We start from the raw sequence: 25771 nt of genomic DNA on the forward strand, positions 1-25771 counted from the left end.
GACGGTCCTGTTAATTAATTAATTGATGCACGCACTTTTTTGAAAACAGGAAATAGTTTCTGGTAAGGGACTGACTGGTGAGAGGAAACAGGTGAAGAAAGGGGAGTAGAGCATACGAGAGGGTACTTGTGGATTTGTTATTTTTCTTGATTTATAGCTATTGAATGTTTGGAATGCATTTGTTAATCGGGTTTTTAGAAAAAGAAAAACGCCAATCAATGGAATAAAATGGTTAAATAATACTATGTGTGATGTTTGCCTACCAGACTAACAATGATTGGGTATGTATAGGGTTTGTTGTATCTTAATATAAAATAAACTTGATTATACTGCGTTTGTATTTTTAGCAGTATTAGCAATAAAAAGTATGTCTCAGTGAGTGTGCGTGAATTTTTTTTTTGTCCCACAATATCGCAATATGGAAATTATTATCGATGTCGATATTATATCGAAATATCGATATTGGTGTCCATCCCTAAATTTTACAGTGTTTTTCGTTTTTAGTTAAACAGCTAGAAACTATTCCGTTTTTCAATTTCTAAATAATTGGTGAATTTAAATGCACTGTCGAAATACATCAAATATAGATAGTGTAGCAATCCGTGCATTTGTGTTTATTTACTGTATTCCCTGTCTGTTTGCATGCTGTGTGTTATTCCCTCCACGCTGTATTCCGCCATTGGTTGTTTACCTTTTTGTGTGTGTGTTCCCGTACCATAGACAATACTTCCAGCTGCATTGGCTTTTACAAATGTGTTGTATTAATTCAAATGTAAAAGAAAAGTATTAAACAGTGCTGCTTGCATCAATAAAACTAAACTAAACAGTGCACCATCTAATAACCAGTAAACAAAACGTCTTAGTGTTGCATACGGTGCAGTACAATTGCATTACATTTCCATCTGTAAAAATACATTAATTTTGTTTTGTTAATCAGAACCACACACATACTTTACAAGTGTACCACTGTGTTGCACTGACATGTAGAACAAGTTACAATATGTTATGTATTAAAGTAATTCAAAGTGCTCCATTCAAACAATGTTTTCTACATCGGGCCATAAACACGTTCCTGCGCTATCAGCTCGTTTTTCTTTCTTTGTTTCGTCTCCGGTCATGTACTGTTTTTTTCACCACTGCAATGCATTTCGGCAAATTCAGCCACACGCAATTTCACACCTGTTGTGTAGCATTTTAGTTTTTTGTCTGACGGTCCTACTTTATGCAGTGTAACCGAGCCTTTGGCTCGCGGGATCGTTGTTATTTGACCCAACACAGGATTTTTTTCTTTTTCAGCGCATACTTGCGCACTTTTATTCACACAATAAAATAAACAAACAAAACAAAAACCTAACTCAGGAGTGCTAAACTATTTTTTTTTTCTTTTCTTTCTGATTAATCCTAACCTAACAGTACTTGACGGCTAAGCCGTTTCCCAGTCACACACAATCCAGTACAGGTCTCCACAGTGCCTGTGCTGATTCTGACCAGACAGGTCTCCTCACAGCTGTACGCAGCCTTCACCACAGCAGCCCTCACTACGGGATTTCCCCTGCCTTTATGCAGGGTCCCATAAAAACAAATTGGAGCCAGGTGCTTCGCCTGACTCCTCCCACTATTCTGCCACACCAGTCTCAAAAAGCATTGCAGTTACAACAAACTCAAAGTTGATAAAATTTACTCAGCTTTCTAACCAATAGCTGTTTGCTACGGATCGCAGGGGCAGGTTTAGTCTGAAAGTTGACAAATCAGTGGCTCGGGAATAAGGACATTTATAGAGATTGACAGCTAGTGTTAACTGAGAAGCAGTATAGGTGTGACGTTTTTAGTCTGAAAGAGTCTTAACATTATAAGTGACTTAGGGTATTGAGAGTAACACATTAAAACTTTTAATTAGAACATTGGTTTTGTGTTAGATCCTGAAAAAATAATTGTGTCTGTAGTAATCCCACTGTGGTACTGGTACAGTAGTTTAATATTAGACACACCGGCGCATACGTCCCACCGGCCCTTTTAAGGGCCCTGCAAAAATGCCTAGAAAATCGACTTATACAATGGGTTTTACGGTAACTATCAAGCAATTTCTTGTTTTGCACATGTTTTGTTTGTTTTGTTTCCTGTCTATTCTTGAATCCATCTACAGTATCTAATATTGGTTGTTTCCATAAAAACATTTAACAATGTAGGAGTTCCTACTTATTAAATTGTTCAATTAGGCCTGTTTGTATTTGTATTATTGTATGTTCCTGTATGCTACAGACTGTTAAGAAACCAAAGCACCTATTCTCTAATGTGTTTCGATCCTCATTTTGGAAATGCTCTTTATTACTAATGCATGTGTTATTATTTATTTACAAATCAGCAAATACCTGTTTGATTTACTGACTGTGTAAAAATAAATGTCTGCAGTGCAGCTAGATTTGATCGAAGCAGCCATGCGGTATCTAAAGAACCAGGTTTATTGTACATTTATCCATAACAAATGACTTGGAGCACACATTTTTTGTTTTGTACTGTATATTCCAAAAATAATTTTAAACATGTTTAACCTGAGCATTTTATGTTCACTATACTGTATTAATTTGGCGCTGCAGTGTTTATTTTAAATTGATCAAAATGACTGCATCCCTTAAATGAGGGCAGCCATTATACAAGAGCAGCCTTTATTAATACTGTTATTTACAAACGCTGCAATATTTTATTACACGATTGAAGGCATTTTAGAAGCGGCGCAGTGAGAGGCTCCGATCTGCAGCACTATACTCTTGTGTGTTTTTGGGGCTTGAATACAGTATATTTACTGACAGTTAACGAGATCCTATTAGGTGGGAGTTGGGAGGTCAGGGGAGTACTGTACCAGCGAATCAGGAGTGTGTATTGGTTGCTATGGGGCGGGACAAGAAGAGGAGAGAGAACGGTAGTTGAGTGTGATGCAGTTGTTTTTCTTAACAAAAAATATTACCTCTGAATATCGGTTTGATTTCTGTTAAAACTAAAATATGTCCTACTCGATATTTTTTTCTCACTGTAAATTACTTGCTTGTTTGTAATTTCTCTGTAAGAGAAACCGAAACTAAATATTCTCATAGATAGTAAGCAAGTTTTTTATATATGTAATTGTACAGGACTGAATAAAATTCCAATTGAATAAAAAACAAAACAACTAACCCCCCTACAAGAATATATCTTCAGCCCGCGTTCGGTTAGCATTTACAGTGACCGGCAAAGCTCTCAATTTTCACCATCCAAGCTGAGGAGGAGGTAAACAGACAGCCCTTGTTTTATCCCTTTCTGTGTTGGCACTGAACTCTGCTGGGGGGGAAAAAAAAAAAAAGGCCTTGAAGGACTGCTGTCCTGTAAGTAGTTCATCAGTTCATTTTGAGTTGTCTGTCGGGACTGTACCATAAAATATAATTTGCTTACTAACGTGTGTACATTAGTTTGTATTACGTGCTGGATTGAGGCTGCAGTCTCTTCGGGGGCGTCACATGTACATAGCCAGAGTTGCGCGTTTCTTTCTTTTTTTATTTTTTGAGCAGCGTAGAGAAAAAAATACCTTTACGTTTCTTTATTGAGTGAGGCGTTAATTCGAGGGCTGCGTTAATTCGAAGTAATACGATAGTAATAATAAAAAATATTCTGTAAGCACTATTCACGTTCTACTAGCTTTTCACTTCATTTGGCAATGTTTATTTTCCTGGCTTGGAATAACAGACACAGTCAGAAGAGGGAAATAACTAATAAGAATCCAGGTTAGGGTGGCAACTCTTGTTGCTAAGCAAAAAATATACATGAAATCCTAGTTTTATTTAAAAGCCTGTCCTATTTATTAAAGTAACCTACTGGTTCAATTTTGAAAGTCTTAATTTGCTGCTGTTTTCAAGCCTCTGCATAGTTTATTTTTGGTGAGTTATGCTGACCTGTGTAGCTGGGTAATTGTTTTTATTATGACGCAGTACCCAGTATACTAAGGTGCCCTTAATAGTGTGTTATGCAAAAAATGGTATATTCTTAACTATTTCTCTTCATGTTTTTTCTTTCTAGAATTCAAATTAGTTTTGCCTCAGCCTTTTGGAAAGCAGGATGAGCCTAGGAACATAATATAATTGTAAAAGGGCGGGTTGTCACTGAATAATACTGAATCAGACACAGAGCAGTGGGTGTTGACACGCCGCACAGTTGGTCAGATTTAATTAACAACACAGGCTAGATGCCAGGGTACCAGCAGTGGTAATTCTAGTGTGGGATTTAATAAAGAAAAGAAAAGAAAACAAAGCTAAAAAGAAAAGTTTGTACACAAGGTGAGTGCTAGCCTCACTAAAAGAGATGTCCCATTTTAGGAACCTACTACACTATGAAACCCTCTCTATACTTTAGTTTGAGATCAGATCCCCTAAACTAAACTACTGCTGTTGCTCCTGAAGTCCTGGCCTCCTGGCGTCCCCAGGTTTTGCAGACGGTCCTGGATGGGCAGTGCCTTCACAGGCACCGTCTTGCAGTTGAAGGGTTCTGTAGTAGCTATCCTGCAGAGCGGACGCTGTCCTCCTTGATGTAAACACAACAAGCTTTTGCTCAGTGCCCGTCTGTATGTCTATGGCTGTACAGTAGCCTCGAAGACCGGCACTGCTGCACAAGGTACATACATAACTGACAGGAATGGTGCTGTGGTGACATCGAGCCAGAAGCAGGAACCAAAACACAAAGGCAGTACTGTAGTTCAAAAAGACGCGGTGTGTGCCGTTTATTTAAATACAAAAATAAAATAAATATTTAAACAAAAAGACTGGCTAACTGAGCAAAAATAAATATTTAAATAAAAACAAAATCACAAACACAAAATCCTAAACAATACAGGTCAGGCTGGGCAGTAGCCTTCACTGATCCTGTATTTCTCTGTTTTAAATTTCTCTCTCTTCTCCGCTCTCGCTCTCGTTCCTTCTCTGAACCCTAACCCTAACCCCTGGAGTGCAGAGAGCTGCAGGTTTATATATCGTGGCTGAGGGGTTTAACTGGCTAGTAATTATTCTATTACCCCTCGGCCACAATCTGCATGAGTTTATTAGTTATTCCTGGCAGAGGACGACCACCAATCTCGCCTCTGCCAGAACACGTTTTAAAATAAAAACAAAACAATAACAAAACCAGCGGCACTTCACCGTCATATAAATACATAAAGTAAATCATAACAATACAACAAAACAAATACAAAATAATAAACTGCACAGGGGCGGAGGGGGAGACCCCGTTCTAAAAATAAATAAACAAATCCATGTACAGGGCTCTCGCCCTGTTACAATAACAAAAATAGAAAGATTGTCTACATCCATGGAAAAATAAAAAAGATAAATCGATGCATCCCCTCAGTTTTAGTTTAGTTTGTCTTTATTAGTTTATTAACATACACATACTTATTCAGTTCATTTCATATGTTGATGCACGTGCATCATGACAAGTAATGCATATTTATTTATTTCTTCATCTTGTGTGTGGTGGTCAACACAGTCATAGAGAACACTTTGCTTGCTTCCTAAGTGTGGTTCTCTTAGCCGGAGACTACTGTACTACAGTGACCAAAGCAGTAAGCAATAGTAATGCAAAAAAACACAAAATAGATTCTTATAATTCTGAATGGGAGATGACATACCCGTGGCTTGTTTATTCAGACAGCAAGATATATTGTAGTGTGTGTGAAAAAGCTGCTAAGCAAAAAAATGCATATACACACAGATGTACAGATTTTGAAGAATAGTCGCTTAAAAGACACAGACATGGCGATACTGTTTCTGTTATTGGAATGAAGAAAAAGATGAAAACACAAGTCGATGAAGGCAACAAACACTGCTTAGAATCTTGTCTCGTTGTCATGGGAACATAAGAACGTTTACAAACGAGAGGAGGCCATTCGGCCCATCTTGCTCGTTTGGTTGTTAGTAACTTGTTGATCCCAGAATCTCATCAAGCAGCTTCTTGAAGGATCCCAGGGTGTCAGCTTCAACAACATTACTGGGGAGTTGGTTCCAGACCCTCACAATTCTCTGTGTAAAAAAGTGCCTGCTATTTCCTGTTCTGAATGCCCCTTTATCTAATCTCCATTTGTGACCCCTGGTCCTTGTTTCTTTTTTCAGGTCAAAAAAGTCCCTTGGGTCAACATTGTCTATACTTTTAGAATTTTGAATGCTTGAATCAGATCGCCGCATAGTCTTCTTTGTTCAAGACTGAATAGATTAAATTCTTTAAGCCTGTCTGCATATGACATGCCTTTTAAACCCAGAATAATTCTGGTCGCTCTTCTTTGCACTCTTTCTAGAGCAGCAATATCCTTTTTGTAGCGAGGTGACCAGAACTGAACACAATATTCTAGATGAGGTCTTACTAATGCATTGTAAAGTTTTAACATTACTTCCCTTGATTTTAATTCAACACTTTGCACTATATACCCGAGCATCGTGTTGGCCTTTTTTATAGCTTCCCCACATTGTCTAGATGAAGACATTTCTGAGTCAACATAAACTCCTAGGTTTTTTCATAGATTCCTTCTTCAATTTCATTATCTCCCATATGATATTTATAATGCACATTTTTATTGCTTGAGTGCAGTACCTTACACTTTTCTGTATTAAATGACAATTGCCATGTGTCTGCCCAGTTCTGAGCTATCTAGATCATTTTGAATGACCTTTGCCACTCTTCCTAATTTTGTGTAATCTGCAAATTTAACAAGTTTGCTTACTATACCAGAATCTTAAGTCATTAATGTAGATTAGAAATAGCAGATGACCTAATACTGATCCCTGTGGTACTCCACTGGTTATCTTGCTCCATTTTGAGGTTTCTCCTCTAATCAGTACTTTCTGTTTTCTACATGTTAACCACTCCCTAATCCATGTGCATGCATTTCCTTGAATCCCTACTGCGTTCTATTGTTAGTTTAGACTAGCATAAAGAAAATTGTGTTGATAGCATGACCTGAATTATATTTTTTTCAATACTGTACAGTATCAGGTAATAAGTAGGATACTGTTAAGAGTGCAGTTACCAAATACAATGCTGGACACTAACGTGTTAGGCTATACACACGTAGATGCACAGTTTCATGAAAATTACTATTGGCTCAACAAAGAAATATTCATGGGTAAATCAATCATTTTAAAAGCTATACACCATTTCTACATCTCCCTCAGCCCTCCCTGCTGCATCTCTCAACAATCTATTCTGCTAGTAAGCAGCAGCTGTGATTGTGGTATGTGAACAATATATTTATTTTTTTAACTAATATTTTTTTTTTTTAAGTCGAAAAGGAGCAAAGGAACCCCAAAAATGTAAAAAAATAAATAAGGTAAGTTATTTAAAGTTAAATCACAAGTAAGAATATTACAGTTATGAGATATGTTAATTTAAAACACGCAGGAGTGCATTTGCCCCACTTGTTGATGAAGTGTTATGCAAGAGGTGCATGTTATAATAAAGATGCAGCCACTTTATTCACAGAGTTTGTGGTGTGCACATTATATTCACACAATTACTGTACATTTTAATCCTCCTACTACCTTGGCATCTCATGAAAATGAACTGCTAATTGGTGATTTGTGTGCAGTGCCTCTTCACCATGCTGTAGGAGAGAATTTGTATGAAGGATTTTTCTTCCCTGTTTTAGTACATCAATCCCTCATAATTGTAGGGATTATGACAGTTTAAAAACCGTTTCAGGTGACTCGACAGCCATAAATCTTTACTCATGTTGGTAATATTAGCTGCTGTGCAACTTTGCTGTTGTCATGGTTTGGGCTTGCATTCTGATTTATCACACTGCATTACTTTTACCTCATTTCTACCACACAAATGGGCCTTTCCTATGCAAAGTGACTATGTTATTACTTTATATAAATCTGTAAAATATCAACATGAATCATTGAACTACAATTGTTTCCTTGTCCTCACTACTTAATGTAACAAGTAGTAATACATTCTGCAGTCCATCGCCTATTTCACTGAATCTAATTAATTTTAGCTAGCTGTGTTTTAGTTTTAAAACATGTTACCAGGAGACCCTATAAAGGGGTCTCCAACCCTGGGGCTTCTGGTTTTCGTTTCAAACAATCTCTGTTACTTAATTGAACCAATTATTGGCATAATTAGTCAAGATTAACAGGTGTTCCAGATCTTTAGCCATTGACGATGTAAAGACACCTATAAAAGCTGCTGGATAAGGCTCTCCAGGACCAGGGTTGGAGACCCCTGCATAACACCTTCAGGTTAAATTAAAGGACTGAGGGTCAATCTTGTCTACTGTCTAAGCAGGTTTGTTTATCGTGCCAAGTATAGGTTATATTATTACTTGGGGTGTGCCGAGACTCGTATTTTCCAAGTAGTTACCGTAAGAAATTTTAAATTGTTAGGTATTCATTAAATGGTGCAAAACACGTTAATTACTCAACACATAACAATACCTTGGTTTCCCTTGTTTACGCAATTATTTAGTGCCAATCAGTAACAACCTGACAGTGTTATTTAATGCAAGACCCTGTTGTGATCAAACTAAATAAAACTCTTATATTTTATCCTTTTTATATGATTTTTTTTTTTTCACTTCAGAAATGCGTCATCTCTGCAATGGTGTTATCTCTGATTAAGGTGTTATCTCTGATTAAACTCGACAAAGAAATACATATCCCAGAGTTAGGTTTAACAAAATTGCAAAGCAAATCTTTTTTTTCCTCTTTTTTACTAACTCACCTACTCTCTTATAGTCCCTGTCTGCTTCTTCAGTTCTGTGTACTGTATGCAGCAGCATCGACAAAATGAGAATGAACCCGTATTATGTGATATAGAAAACTAATTATCTTGTTTTTTCTTTCTCACACTTCATTTAAATAAAATATAATTATTAAACGCTGATCTCACGGCACCTGTCCCAGGGACTGTAATGCAACCATCACTGAAACTTATGGGATGGTAAAAGGGTAACAGAGTTAGACAGTTGAATCCACCTCATAAATGAACTGCTCATTCGCATATCATTGCCACAGAGACAGAAGACAACTACTGTAATGAAGTTAGCGTTTTTCTAGTAAGATCTCATATTTATTTATGAAAATAGCCATGGATTTTCCCCGGCTTTTATCTACATACCTGATTCATTCCACATTTTGTGCATAACTGTGAAGATGGCATTCATCAACAAGTTTTTTTTGTATTTTTTTTGTTGTTTGGAGTCTTGCTGGACATGGAGAATTACAAGAACCAGAAGGCATCAACCTTTCGACTCAAAAATGTCTGCAGTCCCTGCACAGGTCACATACAGTGGCTCTCAAAAGTATTCACCCCCCTTGGACTTTTCCACATTTTATTGTGCTACAACATGGAATCAAAATGGATTTAATTAGGAGTTTTTGCCACTGATCAACACAAAACAAGTCCATAATGTCAGTGAAAAATAAAATCTACAAATTGTTTTAAATTAATTACAAATATAAAACAGAAAATAATTGATTGCATAAGTATTCCCCCCTTTGCTATGACACACCTAAATAAGCTCTGGTGCAACCAATTGTCTTTAGAAGTCACATAATTAGTTGAATGGAGTCCACCTGTGTGCAATTAAGGTTGTTTACATGATTTCAGGTTAAATACACCGGTCTCTGGGAGGTCCCACTGTTGGTTAGTACATTTCCTAACAAAAACTACATCAGGGGGCTCCCGAGTGGCGCATCCAGTAAAGGCGCTCCTCGCAGGATGTGCCCTATAGCCTGGAGATCGCAGGTTCGAATCCAGGCTATGTCACAGCTGACCGTGACCGAGAGTTCCTAGGGGGCGGCGCACAATTGGCTGAGCGCTGCCCGGGTAGGGAGGGCTTAGGTCGGCAGGGGAATCCACGGCTCACCGCGCATCAGCGACCCCTGTGGCCGATAGGGCGCCTGTGGCTCTGCAGCGGAGCCGCCAGATCTGTGTTGTCCTCCGGCACTATAGGTCTGGTGGCATTGCTGTGGATCTGCAGTGCGAAAAATGACGGCTTGGAAGGAGCACGTTTCGGAGGACGCGTGTTCCAGCCTCCGTTTCCCGAGTCGGCGGGGGGGGTTGCGAGCGGTGAGCCGGGGATACAGATAATAATTGGGCATGCTAAATTGAGGTGAAAACCGGGGTAAAAATAATTGGCGACGACTAAATTTATAAAAAAAAAATAAATAAAAAAAATAAAATAAAAAAATAAATAAATAAAATAAAAACTACATCACGAAGACGAAGGAACATTCAAAGCAAATCCGGAATAAGGTTCTTCAAAAGCACCATTCAGGGGTAGGATATAAGAACATTTCCAAGGCATTGAATATCCCCCGGAGCACAGTAAAGTCCATTACTAAGAAATGGAGAGAATATGGCACAACTGTGAATCTGTCTAGAACAGGCCATCCTCAAAAACTGAGTATCCAGGCGAGAAGGGCTCTAGTCAGGGAGGCCACCAAGAGGCCTATGGCAACTCTAAAGAAGTTACAGTCTTCCACGGCTGAGCTGGGAGACACTGTGCATATGGCAACAATAGCCCTGGTGCTTCACAAAACTGGCCTTTATGGGAGAGTGGCAAAAAGAAAGCCATTGTTGAAAAAAACTCACATCATATCTCAGCTAGAGTTTGCCAGAAGGCATGTGGGAGGCTCTGAGACCAAGTGGAAGAAGATTCTATGGTCTGATGAGACCAAAATAGAGCTCTTTGACCTCAACGCTAAGCGCTATGTTTGGCGCAAGCCTAACACCGCACATCGTCCTGAGAACACCATCCCTACCGTGAAGCATGGTGGTGGCAGCATCATGCTATGGGGATGCTTCTCTGCGTCAGGGCCTGGAAAGCTCATGAAGATAGAGGACAAAATGGATGCAGCAAAGTATAGAGAAATCCTGGAGGAAAACCTGCTGAAGTCTGCAAGAGACCTGGGACTTGGGAGAAGATTCATCTTCCAGCAGGACAATGACCCCAAACATACAGCCAAAGTCACACTGGAGTGGCTTAAAAACAAAAAGGTAAATGTCCTGGAGTGGCCCAGTCAAAGCCCGTACCTCAATCAAATTGAGAATGTGTGGAAAGAGTTGAAAATTGCTGTTCACCAAAGGTCCCGATCCAACTTGACGGAGCTTGAGCAATTTTGCAAAGAAGAATGGGCAAAAATTGCAGTGTCCAGATGTGCAAAGCTGGTAGAGACTTATCCAAATAGACTCATGGCTGTAATTGCTGGCAAAGGTGCCTCTACCAAATATTGACTCAAGGGGATGAATACTTATGCAATCAATTATTTTCTGTTTTGTATTTGTAATTAATTTAGAACAATTTGTAGATTTTATTTTTCACTTTGACATTATGGACTTTTTTTGTGTTGATCAGTGGCAAAAACTCCTAATTAAATCCATTTTGATTCCATGTTGTAACACAATAAAATGTGGAAAAGTCCAAGGGGGGTTAATACTTTTGAGAGCTACTGTAAGATTTGTTTAAAGCCATGGATGGTGGCCTTCAGAGTACAGTTTTGTTGACCTGTCAAAAGCCTTCAGTTTGACTAATCGCATACTTCTCCTGGGAAAACTATCATCTGTAACTGAAGAGATGCAGATAGTTGACTTGTTTTACCTGTCATGCAGAATGTAGGTTGGCTCTAAATGGGTCTGTCTCCCCTTTAGCCTCTTGAAAAGTGGACTCTGTTCGTCCTATTAATTTTGTTTTTGTCACATAATTAATATTAGCAAAACAACAAAAAATGTTGATATTGCGACTTATACAAATGTACGCTAATTAACTAATTCTGTAGCACCCCTTTTAACTCCAAAAGTACAGAACAGAGTGTTTAGCCTTTTTTTGGTTTCAGAGATAATCTGGAGGACTCCATGTATAGTAAATTTCATACTTTAAACCCAAAGTGTAAAATGGAGTAATTCAGATATCGAATGTCATGTCATAATGGGAGCATAATGGGAGCGCCTCTATAATTAATTTCTATTCTGAAAACCCTGTTATTTACTTTAGCGCTAAAATAGTAATCAGTCTAGAGGCACAACTAAAGTGGTTTGACTCCTACTTGTAATGATTTTTAAGGGCTACATCATCTGCAATTGGTAGCAGTAGAACAAAACTTGCACATCTACATATTCCAGATTTAAATAATTATATTTTTCTAATATATGCCTGTCAGGATGTGAGTGGTGCAGGTAATGATTCAATGTCCACAACAACGGGTGTATTTACAAAAGTCCTGGATTTTAATTAAACAAACACTTCCCTCTACCAGCAATGGTATTGGGGAATTAACACTGGGATTGAGGTTCAAATAAACAATAAATAATAAATACAGTTCCAGGGTGCAGTGCCCGTGCTCCCTGGTGGTAGTGCTGGCTCCGTAGCTTCAGCTCCTGATCAGTACTCGCCTACCAATACAATACAATAACACAACACACAGTGCTCCGGCTTGTCAGCGTAAGGGGCCGTACTTTCCGTCCTACCATCGAGTCGGCCATCCCTATGAAGACGTACCACCAACCTTACTTGGCATTCTTCCAGGTCAGGATGTAGATGTACAGTTCAGATTCATTCTGTCCCGTTCACAATTCCATTTTAAATATCTGGTGTCTTTTGTGTTTTACAGAACTCATACGTATCATCTTGGATGTTAGAAAAAACATTTCAGTTTTAAGAGTATGACAAGAACAATATGCAGACTCATTTTATCTTAAATTATCCTGTCAAACTTTTTCACTCCTTGAAGACTATTCTTTTTGACCGTGTCATCTGTAGTTACAATATGATTATAGGATGGCGAACATCTGTGTATGTAGGCAATATTGCCATGACTATGATGCTACGTTTACACCTGCACACCGGTGCCGAGTCGAGCCAGCCTGGTATGGCAGGGGTAACTTGAGTTGCGATTACACCAGAGAAAGGCGAGCCGAGCTGAGAGACGTCACGCATAATGAACGTGCTGAGTAGATTACATTAAATCACACATTAATTTAATCAAATCTCTTTTAACTATGGATTTTTTTTAAATTATTATTATTATTATTATTATTATTATTGTGGAGAAGTACTGAAAATGCGGGGGGGGGGGGGGGGGGGCTTGCAATACATACCTAAACAAAGAAAGCAAAGACCGGGGACCATATTAAAGGTATACAAAATAACGCGCCTCAGATATAACGCTCCTACAGCATGTTCCCCAATTCCCTATACAAGTGAAGTATTTCTATAGTAAATACAGTACCGGTGTTCAAACTGTAAACAACTTATCATTGTAACTTCCGTTTCTGTCTCTCCCTATTGATACAGTATCTGAACTGAAGAAAAGCTGTGCTGGCACTTTATAACACAGACATCTTATTCAGCATTCATTTTATAACTAAATAAATATTAGGTCTGTAACATGGTTATCTTTCCTAATCTATTAACTTTTTTGCTGCGAGAGGAGCTGCAGCTTTCTCCGGGAGTCGAGACGCTTCAGCCCCGCTCCGGCAGCCGAACCCGGGGCGAGCCCATTCCCTCTCCCACTCTCCCACTCTCCCAACCCGCTCTCCTTCTTGCATTTTGTTGGTTTGCTTGTCTGTCGCTTCGAACTGAACTCCCCACTGCCGTTTTAGCCAGGCTATAGTTTAAAAACTGCTGATTAAAATTATCCTTGAGTGGGAATGTTATCTTTTTTAATTTTTTTGTTTGTTAAAAATATAGCGTTGATTACATTGTGCTTTATGCATGGTTAATTCACGGAAAGTTACATTTTTGATTCACTATATGCGTATTATAGAGAGGGGGTTATTTTATTTAGTATTTTAGTCAGATGTGTGTTGTTATGTGTCCCGCGGCATAAAGGTAAGGAGTTATGAAAACATTTACCGGTTGAGGTCCTGGGCTTTGCCACTTTTTCTTGTAATGACGCTTGAGCGTGATGATGAAATGCAGTAACCCCGCCCACAGCTTGCTTCAGCCCCGAGCCAGTTTCAGATATGTTGCAGGGCTGGAGTTTCACGGCTTGGTTCCGGCTCGGCTCGGGTGTGCTAGTGTGAACGGGGCATAAGTAAATGGGCTGAGACTGAAACCTATACACAGACGTTCGCAGTCCTGTAGCTCTGTTAAAAATATATTTGTTTGTTTAGTCATGACCAACCTTTATTTAGTCTATTGTCATTTTCATTGAAATGATGGAAAAGACTGATGAAGAGAACAATGAATCTGTTAAGTAACTGAGCGGCTCAGAGCAAGAATGTTCTTGCTCACTCGGATGACCAGTGAAATCTGCTCTGTAGCTCTGAGCTGCTAAGAGGGAGTGAACTCGGCATGCCATTAAGTGGGTTCTTTCACTCAGCTGTTCTAAGCGACTCACTTACTTAACATGCCCACTGTTAAATGACTGAGGTAGGTGGCTGATTGTGATGTCACCATTTTGAATTGAATTTGCAGTTTAATAGAAAAGCGAGCGGTGCCTCCTGGAAATGTATGTATTTATTTATTTATTTATTTATTTATTTATTTATTTATTAAAAGTAGGTGGTGTCAACTGTGCTGAATACATCATTGTAAAAACTGAAAGTGACACAGTTGATGGCATGAATAGGGTTTCTCCATGATGTCTCATGGAATACAGAAGGTGATTGGTTGAAAGGTCCTGAGCAGCCTATAATCTTAAATATATCATTGGTAAATTGACCTTCATGGTAGTCACTTGAAAACCACATACTGAGAAGAGTTTCCATATTTTAACTGCAAAACTATGACGGTGTGTATTGATTGATTTTTACCTCTGTGTGTGTTCCTTTTTCTGACAGGAAGAGGAGGGTTCCCTGCCTAATTTATTGGTGCTTTGTGGGGATCATGGGATGTCAGAAACTGGAAGCCACGGGGGATCCTCCGAACCAGAGCTGAACACTCCATTGGTTCTCATTAGTCCTTCTTTCAAAAGAAAAGGTATTTATCTATTAAACTATTATTTACTTATTTATTTATTATTATATTATATATTTATTTATTTGTTGGACCAGTTGCCTCTTTTTTCATGCTACTTAAACCATAGACTTCTGATTGAAGGGCATTTATAACTCACGTGACTCCAATGGCTGGAATTTACATACTCGTACTTCCGCCCCTCACCAAGGTGCCGCCCCTCATAAAGATGACTTTCGTCATGGTCACGAGACCTTGGTAAGGGAAGTCCCGAGTTGGTTTGATGCCTTCTACTGTCGGGAGGCTGAATTACAGACCGAAACCCCTTTGACTCATCACAGTGACATATGGCTTCCCACCAGGTATTCTTCAGGCCCCAGTTGTAGCATTCAAAAGAGAAGCTAATTTAGGTGATGTTTTAGTTCACAGTAAACATAAAAGAATAATTGACAGAATAGGTTCTACAAATACTTGCAATAGTACATGTAAAGTGTGTAAATACTTGGACAAAAGTCAAAATCTAATTAAACATAAGAACAACAAATATCCACTAAAAACTAATACCTACTGTAAAAATAACAATGTTATTTATGGAATTGCCTGTGAAAAATGTGATGAAATCAAATATGTTAGAGACTGGAACAACGTTATATAAAATAATTCAGAACCACCTTTCATTAATTAGAAAATTAGTGAACCAATAGTACAGCACTTCACCAGTCAACATGATGTAAAGTTTGTAGTATTAGAACAGCTAAAATTAGACAATGTGACATATAGAAGAATAAAAGAAAGTAAATGGATAAATAGATTGAACACAATTATGCAGAAAATAATGAACTAATTAACTCCACTAAATATAACATTTAAATAAATAAATCAAATTAATTCAAAAGTTGTGCATGATGATGTGCTGGGGAGGCCAAATCAAGCCTCAGAGCCAGTATTGCATGATAATATAAATCTAAATTTTATATAAACTAAAGTTAATTAGAATTAATACAGATTTAAAGATATAAGTAAAATGGTGTCACAATATATATAACACCATTACATCATGTAAGAATAAATCATGGATTTGAATATAAACAAAAACAAGTCATTGTCATGCCGTCAAAAACCTATAAATACCTCCAATGTTTTGATTCAAACACGTGCTACCTTGAGAAAGATATGTACAACATATCGAAACGTTGGGCAGCTGGCTCTTTGAGAGATATATATATATATATATATATATATATATATATATATATATATATATATATATATATATATATATATATATATATATATATATATATATAATATTACAGTGGTTTGCAGAAGTATTCACCCCCTACCAATAATGTCAAATTTTGTTAAATTACAAATAATTTATGCACAGTTCTTTCAACAAACTTTTTTTTATTCAAAGCTGTAGTGGTTAAACTGAACACTGTTATATGAGGGGGAGGTTAAATGTCAGCAAAACTTGCAAAGAAAATGTACAAAATTAAATTGACTGGTTGCATAAGTATTCAGCCCCTTCAGTCAGTACTTGGTAGAAGCACATTTTGCAGCAATTACTGCTATGAGTCTTTTTGGATAGGTCTCTACTAGCCTTCCACAGTAGGATGGTGAAATTTTTGCCCATTCTTCACTGGAAAATTGCTCCAGTTCTGATAAGTTTGTTGGGGATCATCGATGGACTGTAATCTTCAAGTCTCGCCATAAATTTTTTATTGGATTTTTTATTAGATTCAAGTCAGGACTGGGCAACTCAAGAATATTAATTCTCTTCTTGTTCAACCACTCCAGTGTGGCTTTGGCTTTGTGCTTCGGGTCATTGTCCTGCTGAAATGTGAATTTCCTCCTGTTTCAGAGTCTTGGCTGACTTAAACAGGTTTTCCTCAAGGCTTTTTGAGTAATGGCTTCTTTCTTGCAACCTGTCCATACAGGCCAGCTTTGTGTAGGGACTGGCTTATTGTTGATGTGTGAACACTGACTCCCATCTCAGACACAGAACTTTGCAGATCTCTCAAGGTCATTGTTGGCTTCAGTGACATCCTGAATCAGTTTCCTGCTTGCACGGCTGCTCAGTTTGGGAGGACAGCCTGATCTGGGTAGTGTCTGGGTGGTATGATGCATCTTCCACTTCTTAATGATGGACTTCACTGTGCTGAGTCAGTGCCTGACTCCTGTAAATATGTTGTTGTACCTTCTGTACAAAAAAAATGTGTGGGCTCCCTCCATCTGGCCTTGTGGGGTTCTGTTTTGATGTTGGGAAGTTGAAATCTTATGAGATGTCTTAGGCAGGTTTACATTACAGATTTGCAAGGTAACTGCAGTGGCTCATCTGGTATTTTAATTAAGTTTAGAAACTGAAGTTTGAAAAGGTGTTCTATAATGTAATAATACAATGCTTAAATGAATTTTCTTGCAGTTGCTTTTGAAATTCCAGAGACTGTGGAGCAGGTGGACTTAACTCCAACATTGTCATTCGGCCTTGGACTTCCTATATCAAAGAACAATGTGGGGCGCCTTATTCTTCCTGTACTGGAAGATAACTCTTTGAGAGAACAACTAAGATTCCTACATCTCAATGGGTTTCAGCTCAGCAGGCTGATGAGAGACAGTACACCGGCTTATGAAAAAGGTGAGTGCGTTCCCTTATGGGTCTGACTTTCTATCTTTTACCCAAACCTGTGCAGTGTATAAGTTGTGCAAGTGAACTTAAGGTTGACAGAGTTAGACCCTTAACTGTGGAGATCTTACTATTGCTTGTGACTTCCAGTGGCATATAAACTGGTTTTATGTAACTACCTAACAGATGGGTTAAGGTTGTGAGAGATATGATGCTTCACTTTCAGAAAGGGACACAAACACAGATGTGCAAAAGAATGTAATATTCAACACTGTCAAAACTGCTTATGTTAAAAAAAGCGTTTGCAGTTTCCCTGGAACCAAGAGCTCTAAATGATCACTTTAGGATTCAATTTATTATTTTAGCAGGCCTACTGTATTATGGCAAGCTTTAAAGTTGTTGGATCTGTTAACACTTTTCACTGATTGTATGAAAAAGTGAAGATGTTTCTTGAAAAATATACACCATGCTCCTGTCATTCCACCCCAAAAAATTAAATGTAAGGATTAAATATAGTACATATGATGCATTGTAAAGTTGCCAAAGTATGTTGTAGGTCCCAGTAAAATATGACAACCTTAAGCCCCTTTCACACAGGCACTTCTACCCGGGTTCGGATCCGGTCCTGGCTAACCGGGTCACAATCCCAAACAACGTACCTGGGTCATGCCTGGGTTAACCCACATCCCAGCGACCTACCTCAGGATGTGGGTTGACATGCTTTGACCCGGGTTGAGCGAAACAAAATGTTATAGCCGAAGCAATAACAAACAGCCACACTTGCGTGAAGGTTTCACTTCCGCAAGGAACATTTCTGTTTTATCTGTTTAGGCATATTTGTGTTGATTTGAGACACAGCATGAGCCAGATTGCAGCAGGGATGTAGAAACATTTGCTCTAATCAACAAGTGGGCCGGTAGTTCAATCCAGAGAAGCTTGGATGGAAGCGTCAGTAACAAGCTGCTTCCGGGGCATTGATACGCGTATTGTGCACTTGCGTCTGTCACCCAGGTCAACCCTGCTTTATCAAACGCAGTGTGAAATTGCGTACCTGACCTGCATGACACCGGGTCCTGACCCGGGTAGCATTTCAGTGTGAAAGTGGCTTTGGACTCGCCACTAGTGCTCTTCAGGGTCCTATTGCTGTCTTTTAATCAACACCAAAAGAATAATTTAATTCAGGTGTAACAGGGCGAGCAGCCCTGTACATTGTTTTGTTTATTTTAGTTTTAGAACGGAGTCCCCTCCGCCCATGTGCAGTGTATTTTGTATTTGTTTATTATAATTTTGTATTGTATTTTATATGACGGCGGGCGCCCCAGGATTAATTATTTATGTATTTAGGACGGCGTAGCCGAATGTTTGTTTATTATTTAGTAGCGTGGATGGGAAGCCCCATCCACACAGTATTTAAAAACTCGTGCAGAAGGTGGCCATCTCCCGAATTAATTAAGTGATTAATTTGTTGCTAATCGGGAGATGGTCACCTGTTATAAAAAGTCTGCAGCTCTCTAGATCGAGGTGGGTGTTTGGAGCGAGAGGAGAGAACGAGAGGAGAGAAACAAAACGAAACTTAAAACTCCAGGAACAGTGAAGGCATTTGCTCAGCCTGACCTGGGTTTTGTTATTTATTTTGTGTTCGAGATTTGTTTCTGTTTAACCTTTTATTTAGCTGTGTTTATTTTTGTTTAAATATTTATTTTTTGGATCTCTTTAAATAAAACGGCGCATGCGCCACTGCACCGTACCTTTTGTTTTTGTTGTGCCTTCTTCTGGTCTGACGTCACCACTCGTCATCCCTGTCACACGTGGTGGCAGCGGAGGGATCGCAGCGCCTCCTAGACGCAGGCAGAAGAGGGTACTGCAGCTTTTTTTTTTTTTTTTTTTTTTTTTGATTGTGTGGAGAGGAAGGGTCAGGAAGGAAGATGGGAGGAAGAAGAGGAAGGAGGAAGTGCTGCCAGAAGCAGCAGCAGGAGAGAGGTGATAGGAGATGGTGGTCACGGGACCCCACCCAACTGGAACCCCCTTACTGGGACACGGAACAGGAGCAGTGGAGAGCTGAAGGGGCTTCCCTGTGTGTCATCTGCAGGGAGTTTGGGCATGACCAGGGGGACTGCCCCTATGAAGACCCCTGCTTCTGGGAAGCCTACACAAGTATGCTCCCACCTCCGCCAGCAGAGGGAGCATACTTGCTGGTTCCACCTCCACCACCATGGGAGGACTGTGTGTCGCTCCCGCCTCCGCTAGCAGAGGGTGAGTTCCTGCTGGTGCCACCTCCACCGCCGTGGGAGGACGAAGTGTCGCTCCCACCACCACCACCAGCAGAGGTAGCATGCCTGCTGGTTCCGCCTCCATCGCCGCCACCAGCAGAGGGAGCATGCCTGCTGGTTCCGCCTCCATCGCCGCCACCAGCAGAGGGAGCATGCCTGCTGGGTTTCCTGCTGCAGCTGGAAGGGGAGGAGGCCCTGCCGCCTTTGCAGCCAGAAGGGGAGGAGGCCCTGCCGCCTTTGCAGCCAGAAGGGGAGGAGGCTCTGCCGCCTTTGCAGCCAGAAGGGGAGGAGGCCCTGCCGCCTTTGCAGCCAGAAGGGGAGGAGGCCCTGCCGCCTTTGCAGCCAGAAGGGGAGGAGGCCCTGCCGCCTTTGCAGCCAGAAGGGGAGGAGGCCCTGCCGCCTTTGCAGCCAGAAGGGGAGGAGGCCCTGCCGCCTTTGCAGCCAGAAGGGGAGGAGGCCCTGCCGCCTTTGCAGCCAGAAGGGGAGGAGGCCCTGCCGCCTTTGCAGCCAGAAGGGGAGGAGGCCCTGCCGCCTTTGCAGCCAGAAGGGGAGGAGGCCCTGCCGCCTTTGCAGCCAGAAGGGGAGGAGGCCCTGCCGCCTTTGCAGCCAGAAGGGGAGGAGGCCCTGCCGCCTTTGCAGCCAGAAGGGGAGGAGGCCCTGCCGCCTTTGCAGCCAGAAGGGGAGGAGGCCCTGCCGCCTTTGCAGCCAGAAGGGGAGGAGGCCCTGCCGCCTTTGCAGCCAGAAGGGGAGGAGGCCCTGCCGCCTTTGCAGCCAGAAGGGGAGGAGGCCCTGCCGCCTTTGCAGCCAGAAGGGGAGGAGGCCCTGCCGCCTTTGCAGCCAGAAGGGGTGGAGGCCCTGCCGCCTTTGCAGCCAGAAGGGGAGGAGGCCCTGCCGCCTTTGCAGCCAGAAGGGGAGGAGGCCCTGCCGCCTTTGCAGCCAGGAGGGGAGGAGGCCCTGCCGCCTTTGCAGCCAGGAGGGGAGGCCCTGCCGCCTTTGCAGCCAGGAGGGGAGGAGGCCCTGCCGCCTTTGCAGCCAGGAGGGGAGGAGGCCCTGCCGCCTTTGCAGCCAGGAGGGGAGGAGGCCCTGCCGCCTTTGCAGCCAGGAGGGGAGGAGGCCCTGCCGCCTTTGCAGCCAGGAGGGGAGGAGGCCCTGCCGCCTTTGCAGCCAGGAGGGGAGGAGGCCCTGCCGCCTTTGCAGCCAGGAGGGGAGGAGGCCCTGCCGCCTTTGCAGCCAGGAGGGGAGGAGGCCCTGCCGCCTTTGCAGCCAGGAGGGGAGGAGGCCCTGCCGCCTTTGCAGCCAGGAGGGGAGGAGGCCCTGCCGCCTTTGCTGCCAGGAGGGGAGGAGGCCCTGCCGCCTTTGCTGCCAGGAGGGGAGGAGGCCCTGCCGCCTTTGCTGCCAGGAGGGGAGGAGGCCCTGCCGCCTTTGCTGCCAGGAGGGGAGGAGGCCCTGCCGCCTTTGCTGCCAGGAGGGGAGGAGGCCCTGCCGCCTTTGCTGCCAGGAGGGGAGGAGGCCCTGCCGCCTTTGCTGCCAGGAGGGGAGGAGACGCCTTTGCTGCCAGGAGGGGAGGAGCCGCCTTCGCTGCCAGGAGGGGAGGAGCCGCCTTCGCTGCCAGGAGGGGAGGAGCCGCCTTCGCTGCCAGAAGGGGAGGAGCCGCCTTCGCTGCCAGAAGGGGAGGAGCCGCCTTCGCTGCCTGAAGGGGAGGAGCCCCTGTCGCCTTCGCAGCCTGAAGGGGAGGAGCCTCTGTCGCCTTCGCAGCCTGAAGGGGAGGAGCCCCTGCCGCCTGCGCAGCCTGAAGGGGAGGAGGCCCTGCCGCCTGCGCAGCCTGAAGGGCAGGAGGCCCTGCCGCCTGCGCAGCCTGAAGGGGGGGGAGGCCCTGCCGCCTTGGCCGCCAGAAGGGGAGGAGCCCCTGCAGCCTTGGCCGCCAGAAGAGGAGGAGCCCCTGCCGTCTTGGCCGCCAGAAGAGGAGGAGCCCCTGCCGCCTTTACCATCAAGAGGAGAGGAGCAGGAGCTACCTCTACCTCCACCACCACCATTGGGAGAAGTGGAGCTCCTGCTGTCGCCTTCATGGCCAGGGGCTCCCCTCCCACCATCACCATTGCCTGGGGATGGCTGTTCTGCATCGCCTGGGACTGCCTTTTGTTCCCCACAGGATACAGGGTACGAGGGAGAAGTGGAGCTCCCGCTGCCGCCTCCATGGCCAGGGGCTCCCCTCCCGAGTTCGCCTCCCGAGGGTCCGCTGCTGCTGCCGTCGCCTCCCGAGGGTCCGCTGCCACTGCCGTCGCCTCCCGAGGGTCCGCTGCCGTCGCCTGGGGTTGCCAGGGATCCTGCTTCGCCTGGGGTCGCCAGGGATCCTGCTTCGCCTGGGGTCGTCGACGGCCACAAAGAAAGGGGGAGAGGTCAGGAGACCAGCTCCCCCAGCCGCACTTTCGCGGCCGGAGATCATGTGGTCGGAGCCCCACGGAGGGGAACTGTTGGCCATGAAGAAGGGGGGGGGGAGGTCTGGAGACCAGCTCCCCCAGGCGCACTTTCGCGGCAGGAGATTGTGTGGTCGGAGCCCCACGGAGGGGAACTGCTGGCCATGAATAGGAGAGGGAAGGTCAGGAGACCAGCTCCCCCAGCCGCACTTTCGCGGCAGGATAGTGTGGCAGGAGCCCCGGAAGAGGGAGCTGCCGGCCACGAAAAATTGGGGGGTGCCAGAGATTCCACCATGGCCACCCCCCCAGAAGCAACTTGCTTCCCCCTCTTCCGGGACTTTGAGACTGAGGGGGGAGGTGGCCGTTGGGGCCATGTGTGCGTTGCACAAGGGGGGGGGGGGATATGTAACAGGGCGAGCAGCCCCGTACATTGTTTTGTTTATTTTAGTTTTAGAACGGAGTCCCCTCCGCCCATGTGCAGTGTATTTTGTATTTGATTTATTATTTATGTATTTAGGACGGCGTAGCCGAATGTTTGTTTATTATTTAGTAGCGTGGATGGGAAGCCCCATCCACACAGTATTTAAAAACTCGTGCAGAAGGTGGCCATCTCCTGAATTAATTAAGTGATTAATTTGTTGCTAATCGGGAGATGGTCACCTGTTATAAAAAGCCTGCAGCTCTCTAGCTCGAGGTGGGTGTTTGGAGCGAGAGGAGAGAACGAAAGGAGAGAAACAAAACGAAACTTAAAACTCCAGGAACAGTGAAGGCATTTGCTCAGCCTGACCTGGGTTTTGTTATTTATTTTGTGTTCGAGATTTGTTTCTGTTTAACCTTTTATTTAGCTGTGTTTATTTTTGTTTAAATATTTATTTTTTGGATCTCTTTAAATAAAACGGCGCATGCGCCACTGCACCGTACCTTTTGTTTTTGTTGTGCCTTCTTCTGGTCTGACGTCACCACTCGTCATCCCTATCACACCAGGCCTTAAACTTAATTTTAAAATACCTTGCACGACTCTTGGAACCCCTGTTTGGCACATAAGTAAAATTGTGGTGTAGTTCCCAGTTTCTGTATAATGGAATATGCGACTAAAGAATAAATCATAAGAAATGGACCACCAAAACTGAAGTCAGAGAGCATGTACAAAAAAGCAGGGACATTTTGAAACGGTATTTGAAGCGGTGTACAAGTGTGAGTGGATCTGTGGACAAACAAGCTATTCTGCTGGCCTTGTCTACTTTTCGTTAATGAGCAGTGTGTGGAATAAGGCTGGATACCACGATTTAAACAAATTAAACAATGCCTGCAAACGTCATGAAAGTAGCCAGAAACGCCTAACAGCGTGTATACAGTTACGAACACTTGGACAAACTTGTATTGATCTGCAGTTAAACAAACAACACAATGGAAAAAGTCCTTCAGAATCGTGACTGGGTTTCTACAGTAATTACTGAGGAGTTTCTGAAAAATGGAATGGAATTTCGATTTCAGTAGAAAATTAAGGTAAGCACATGTCTTTTATATTCCCAGTGCACGTTAGAAAATGTTTTTATGCCACGTAAAAAGTTGCATGCCTTGCTAATGAAGTGACGGCAGGCCACTGACCGATATGGTCTTTTTATCTTAGATCAGTGTGTGGGGGGGGGGGGGGGGGAAGCAGAGTGTAAGACCTACAAAAAAGTAATAAAATGTGATGGCGGTTCTACGAAAGGACTACACATTAGTCTGTAGACTAAATAACCAGGGTAGCGGGTAGGTTGTGATGCTACTTCAGGGTTTGGTCACCCCTGCTCACGCGAGCCTCAGGGTAACAAGATAATAAGAATTGTCATACTGGCCCAGTATGTGCCCAGGATAAAAAGGATGTGACAAATGAGACACAGAGGAGACATTCAGTATATACCTTCAGTGCTACAATTAACTGGAATGTGTTTGTTATTTGTTTTATGAAAACTGCATAGGACGCATCGTTTTTGTTCATTTGCCTGTATTTGAAGAAATGCGGTTTCTTGATTTAAATGTCATAAAAATAACTGTACTGTTTTCACTCTGCCTACTTAACAATTCTCTGTGTGATGGTGACTAACAGAAAAAAAATACTTAAATTCAAGTGTTAATAAGGTGAGGGAACAGTTTTAAACAAAGTTTTACCAGGATCTCATCTGTCCATGACCGCATTTATTTTTTTATAGACCTGTTAGCATCCCGGGATTTGAGACACTACAATCCCAAAGTCCCAGGTGTGAGGGTGTGCCAAGTGGCAGATGTTAAACAGGGAGGACACACAACCAAAAATTCATTTAAAAGAAACTAATACTTTATTTGTGAACAAAAGTCAACTTGTTCTTTCAACAAATAACCATTTACACTGATCCTGGGTCAAAACGAAGAAGTATTGGCCAGATAACACAATCCTTCTATACCTAGGCTACCACAGAGGTCGGGTACTAACCTCCAGCCCACACCCAGAGCGCCTCATACTGACCTCTTGTACCTTAACTCGGGTAGATCCTTCCCCCAGCAAAACCATTACTGGACAAATACCCATAATAATTAAATACATGAATCCAGATTATTGTTACTGTTATTTACTCATTTAATAATGCTTCACTTCACATTAATTTCAATATAAACTCAATCTTACCCTCATTAAATTTACCAATATTAAAGCCTGGTTAAGCAAGATTAAACGTCCCCTCTATGGAAAAGGTAAGTGCGGCCCCGAAACAACAGTGCATATCAAGCATGAGCCTCAGCGCGCTCCCCTTCCCATACAGACAACAGCCTGTCACAGAGAACAAGCAGACGTGCATTACATGTGCTCCTTAAACCCAGTGGGAAGCACCATGTCTATAACTAACTGTTAACAATGTTAAAATACGCAACCCATTTATGTATAAGCATTTTCATTAGCAAAGAATACTTCAAAGATACAAGTTCACTTTACCAGCAGTGTGCACCCCGCTACCCAAAATGATATACCACACTCAAAAAAACAACAAATGTATCTATTAAAATACAGATTTCATTCTTATGCCATTCCCTGATTCCTGACAAGCAAATGCACACAGATTGAATAAACATTAATTTATGGGGTAGTTTTTATCTGTCCATTTACAAAAAGAAAGTTATTCAGTTTTTAGTTTGCAGTTTCATTTTTAAAACTACTGCGGGTGAAGAACCGCATTCTGGCTGAGTGATGGAAAAACAGCGTCTCTTACTAGTCAGAGAGAGAATTACATTTCTCCATCACACCAGGATTCATAAAAAGCCTCGGGATTGCAACCACTACTTAGCAGTATGTGGGCATTGAATAATGTACAAGACACATGCCTTATCTGCTGAACTCCTGATGTGAAATAACCATTTATGTTTTTTTTTTTTTGTTGTTGTTTTTTTTAACTTAAAGGGCCAAGTAAACTTAACTTTCAGTTGTGAAAAGGGTTTTAGGAAACTGTAAATGAATGCCTGAAGGGTTTGGCCCCAGTGGGTTTAGGGTGGTGAGCTTTACTTTACAGACGATATTATCCTGCGTTGTCCTGCTGGT

At 42.4% G+C, this 25771-nt stretch overlaps 1 protein-coding gene across 1 annotated transcript in view; it reads left to right on the top strand.

The window, feature by feature from the left end:
• The window catches only part of pigg (phosphatidylinositol glycan anchor biosynthesis class G), a 96476-nt gene that overhangs the window by 21055 nt on the left and 49650 nt on the right, over positions 1-25771 (top strand). Inside the window, exons 5-6 of the mRNA XM_034034097.3 lie at positions 14797-14935; positions 17337-17549. Coding sequence (XP_033889988.3) covers positions 14797-14935; positions 17337-17549 — 352 coding nt within the window. The remainder of the gene's footprint in view (positions 1-14796; positions 14936-17336; positions 17550-25771) is intronic.

This window comes from Acipenser ruthenus, chromosome 1 (genome assembly GCF_902713425.1).
Source record: "Acipenser ruthenus chromosome 1, fAciRut3.2 maternal haplotype, whole genome shotgun sequence".
NCBI classification, from domain to species: domain Eukaryota; kingdom Metazoa; phylum Chordata; class Actinopteri; order Acipenseriformes; family Acipenseridae; genus Acipenser; species Acipenser ruthenus.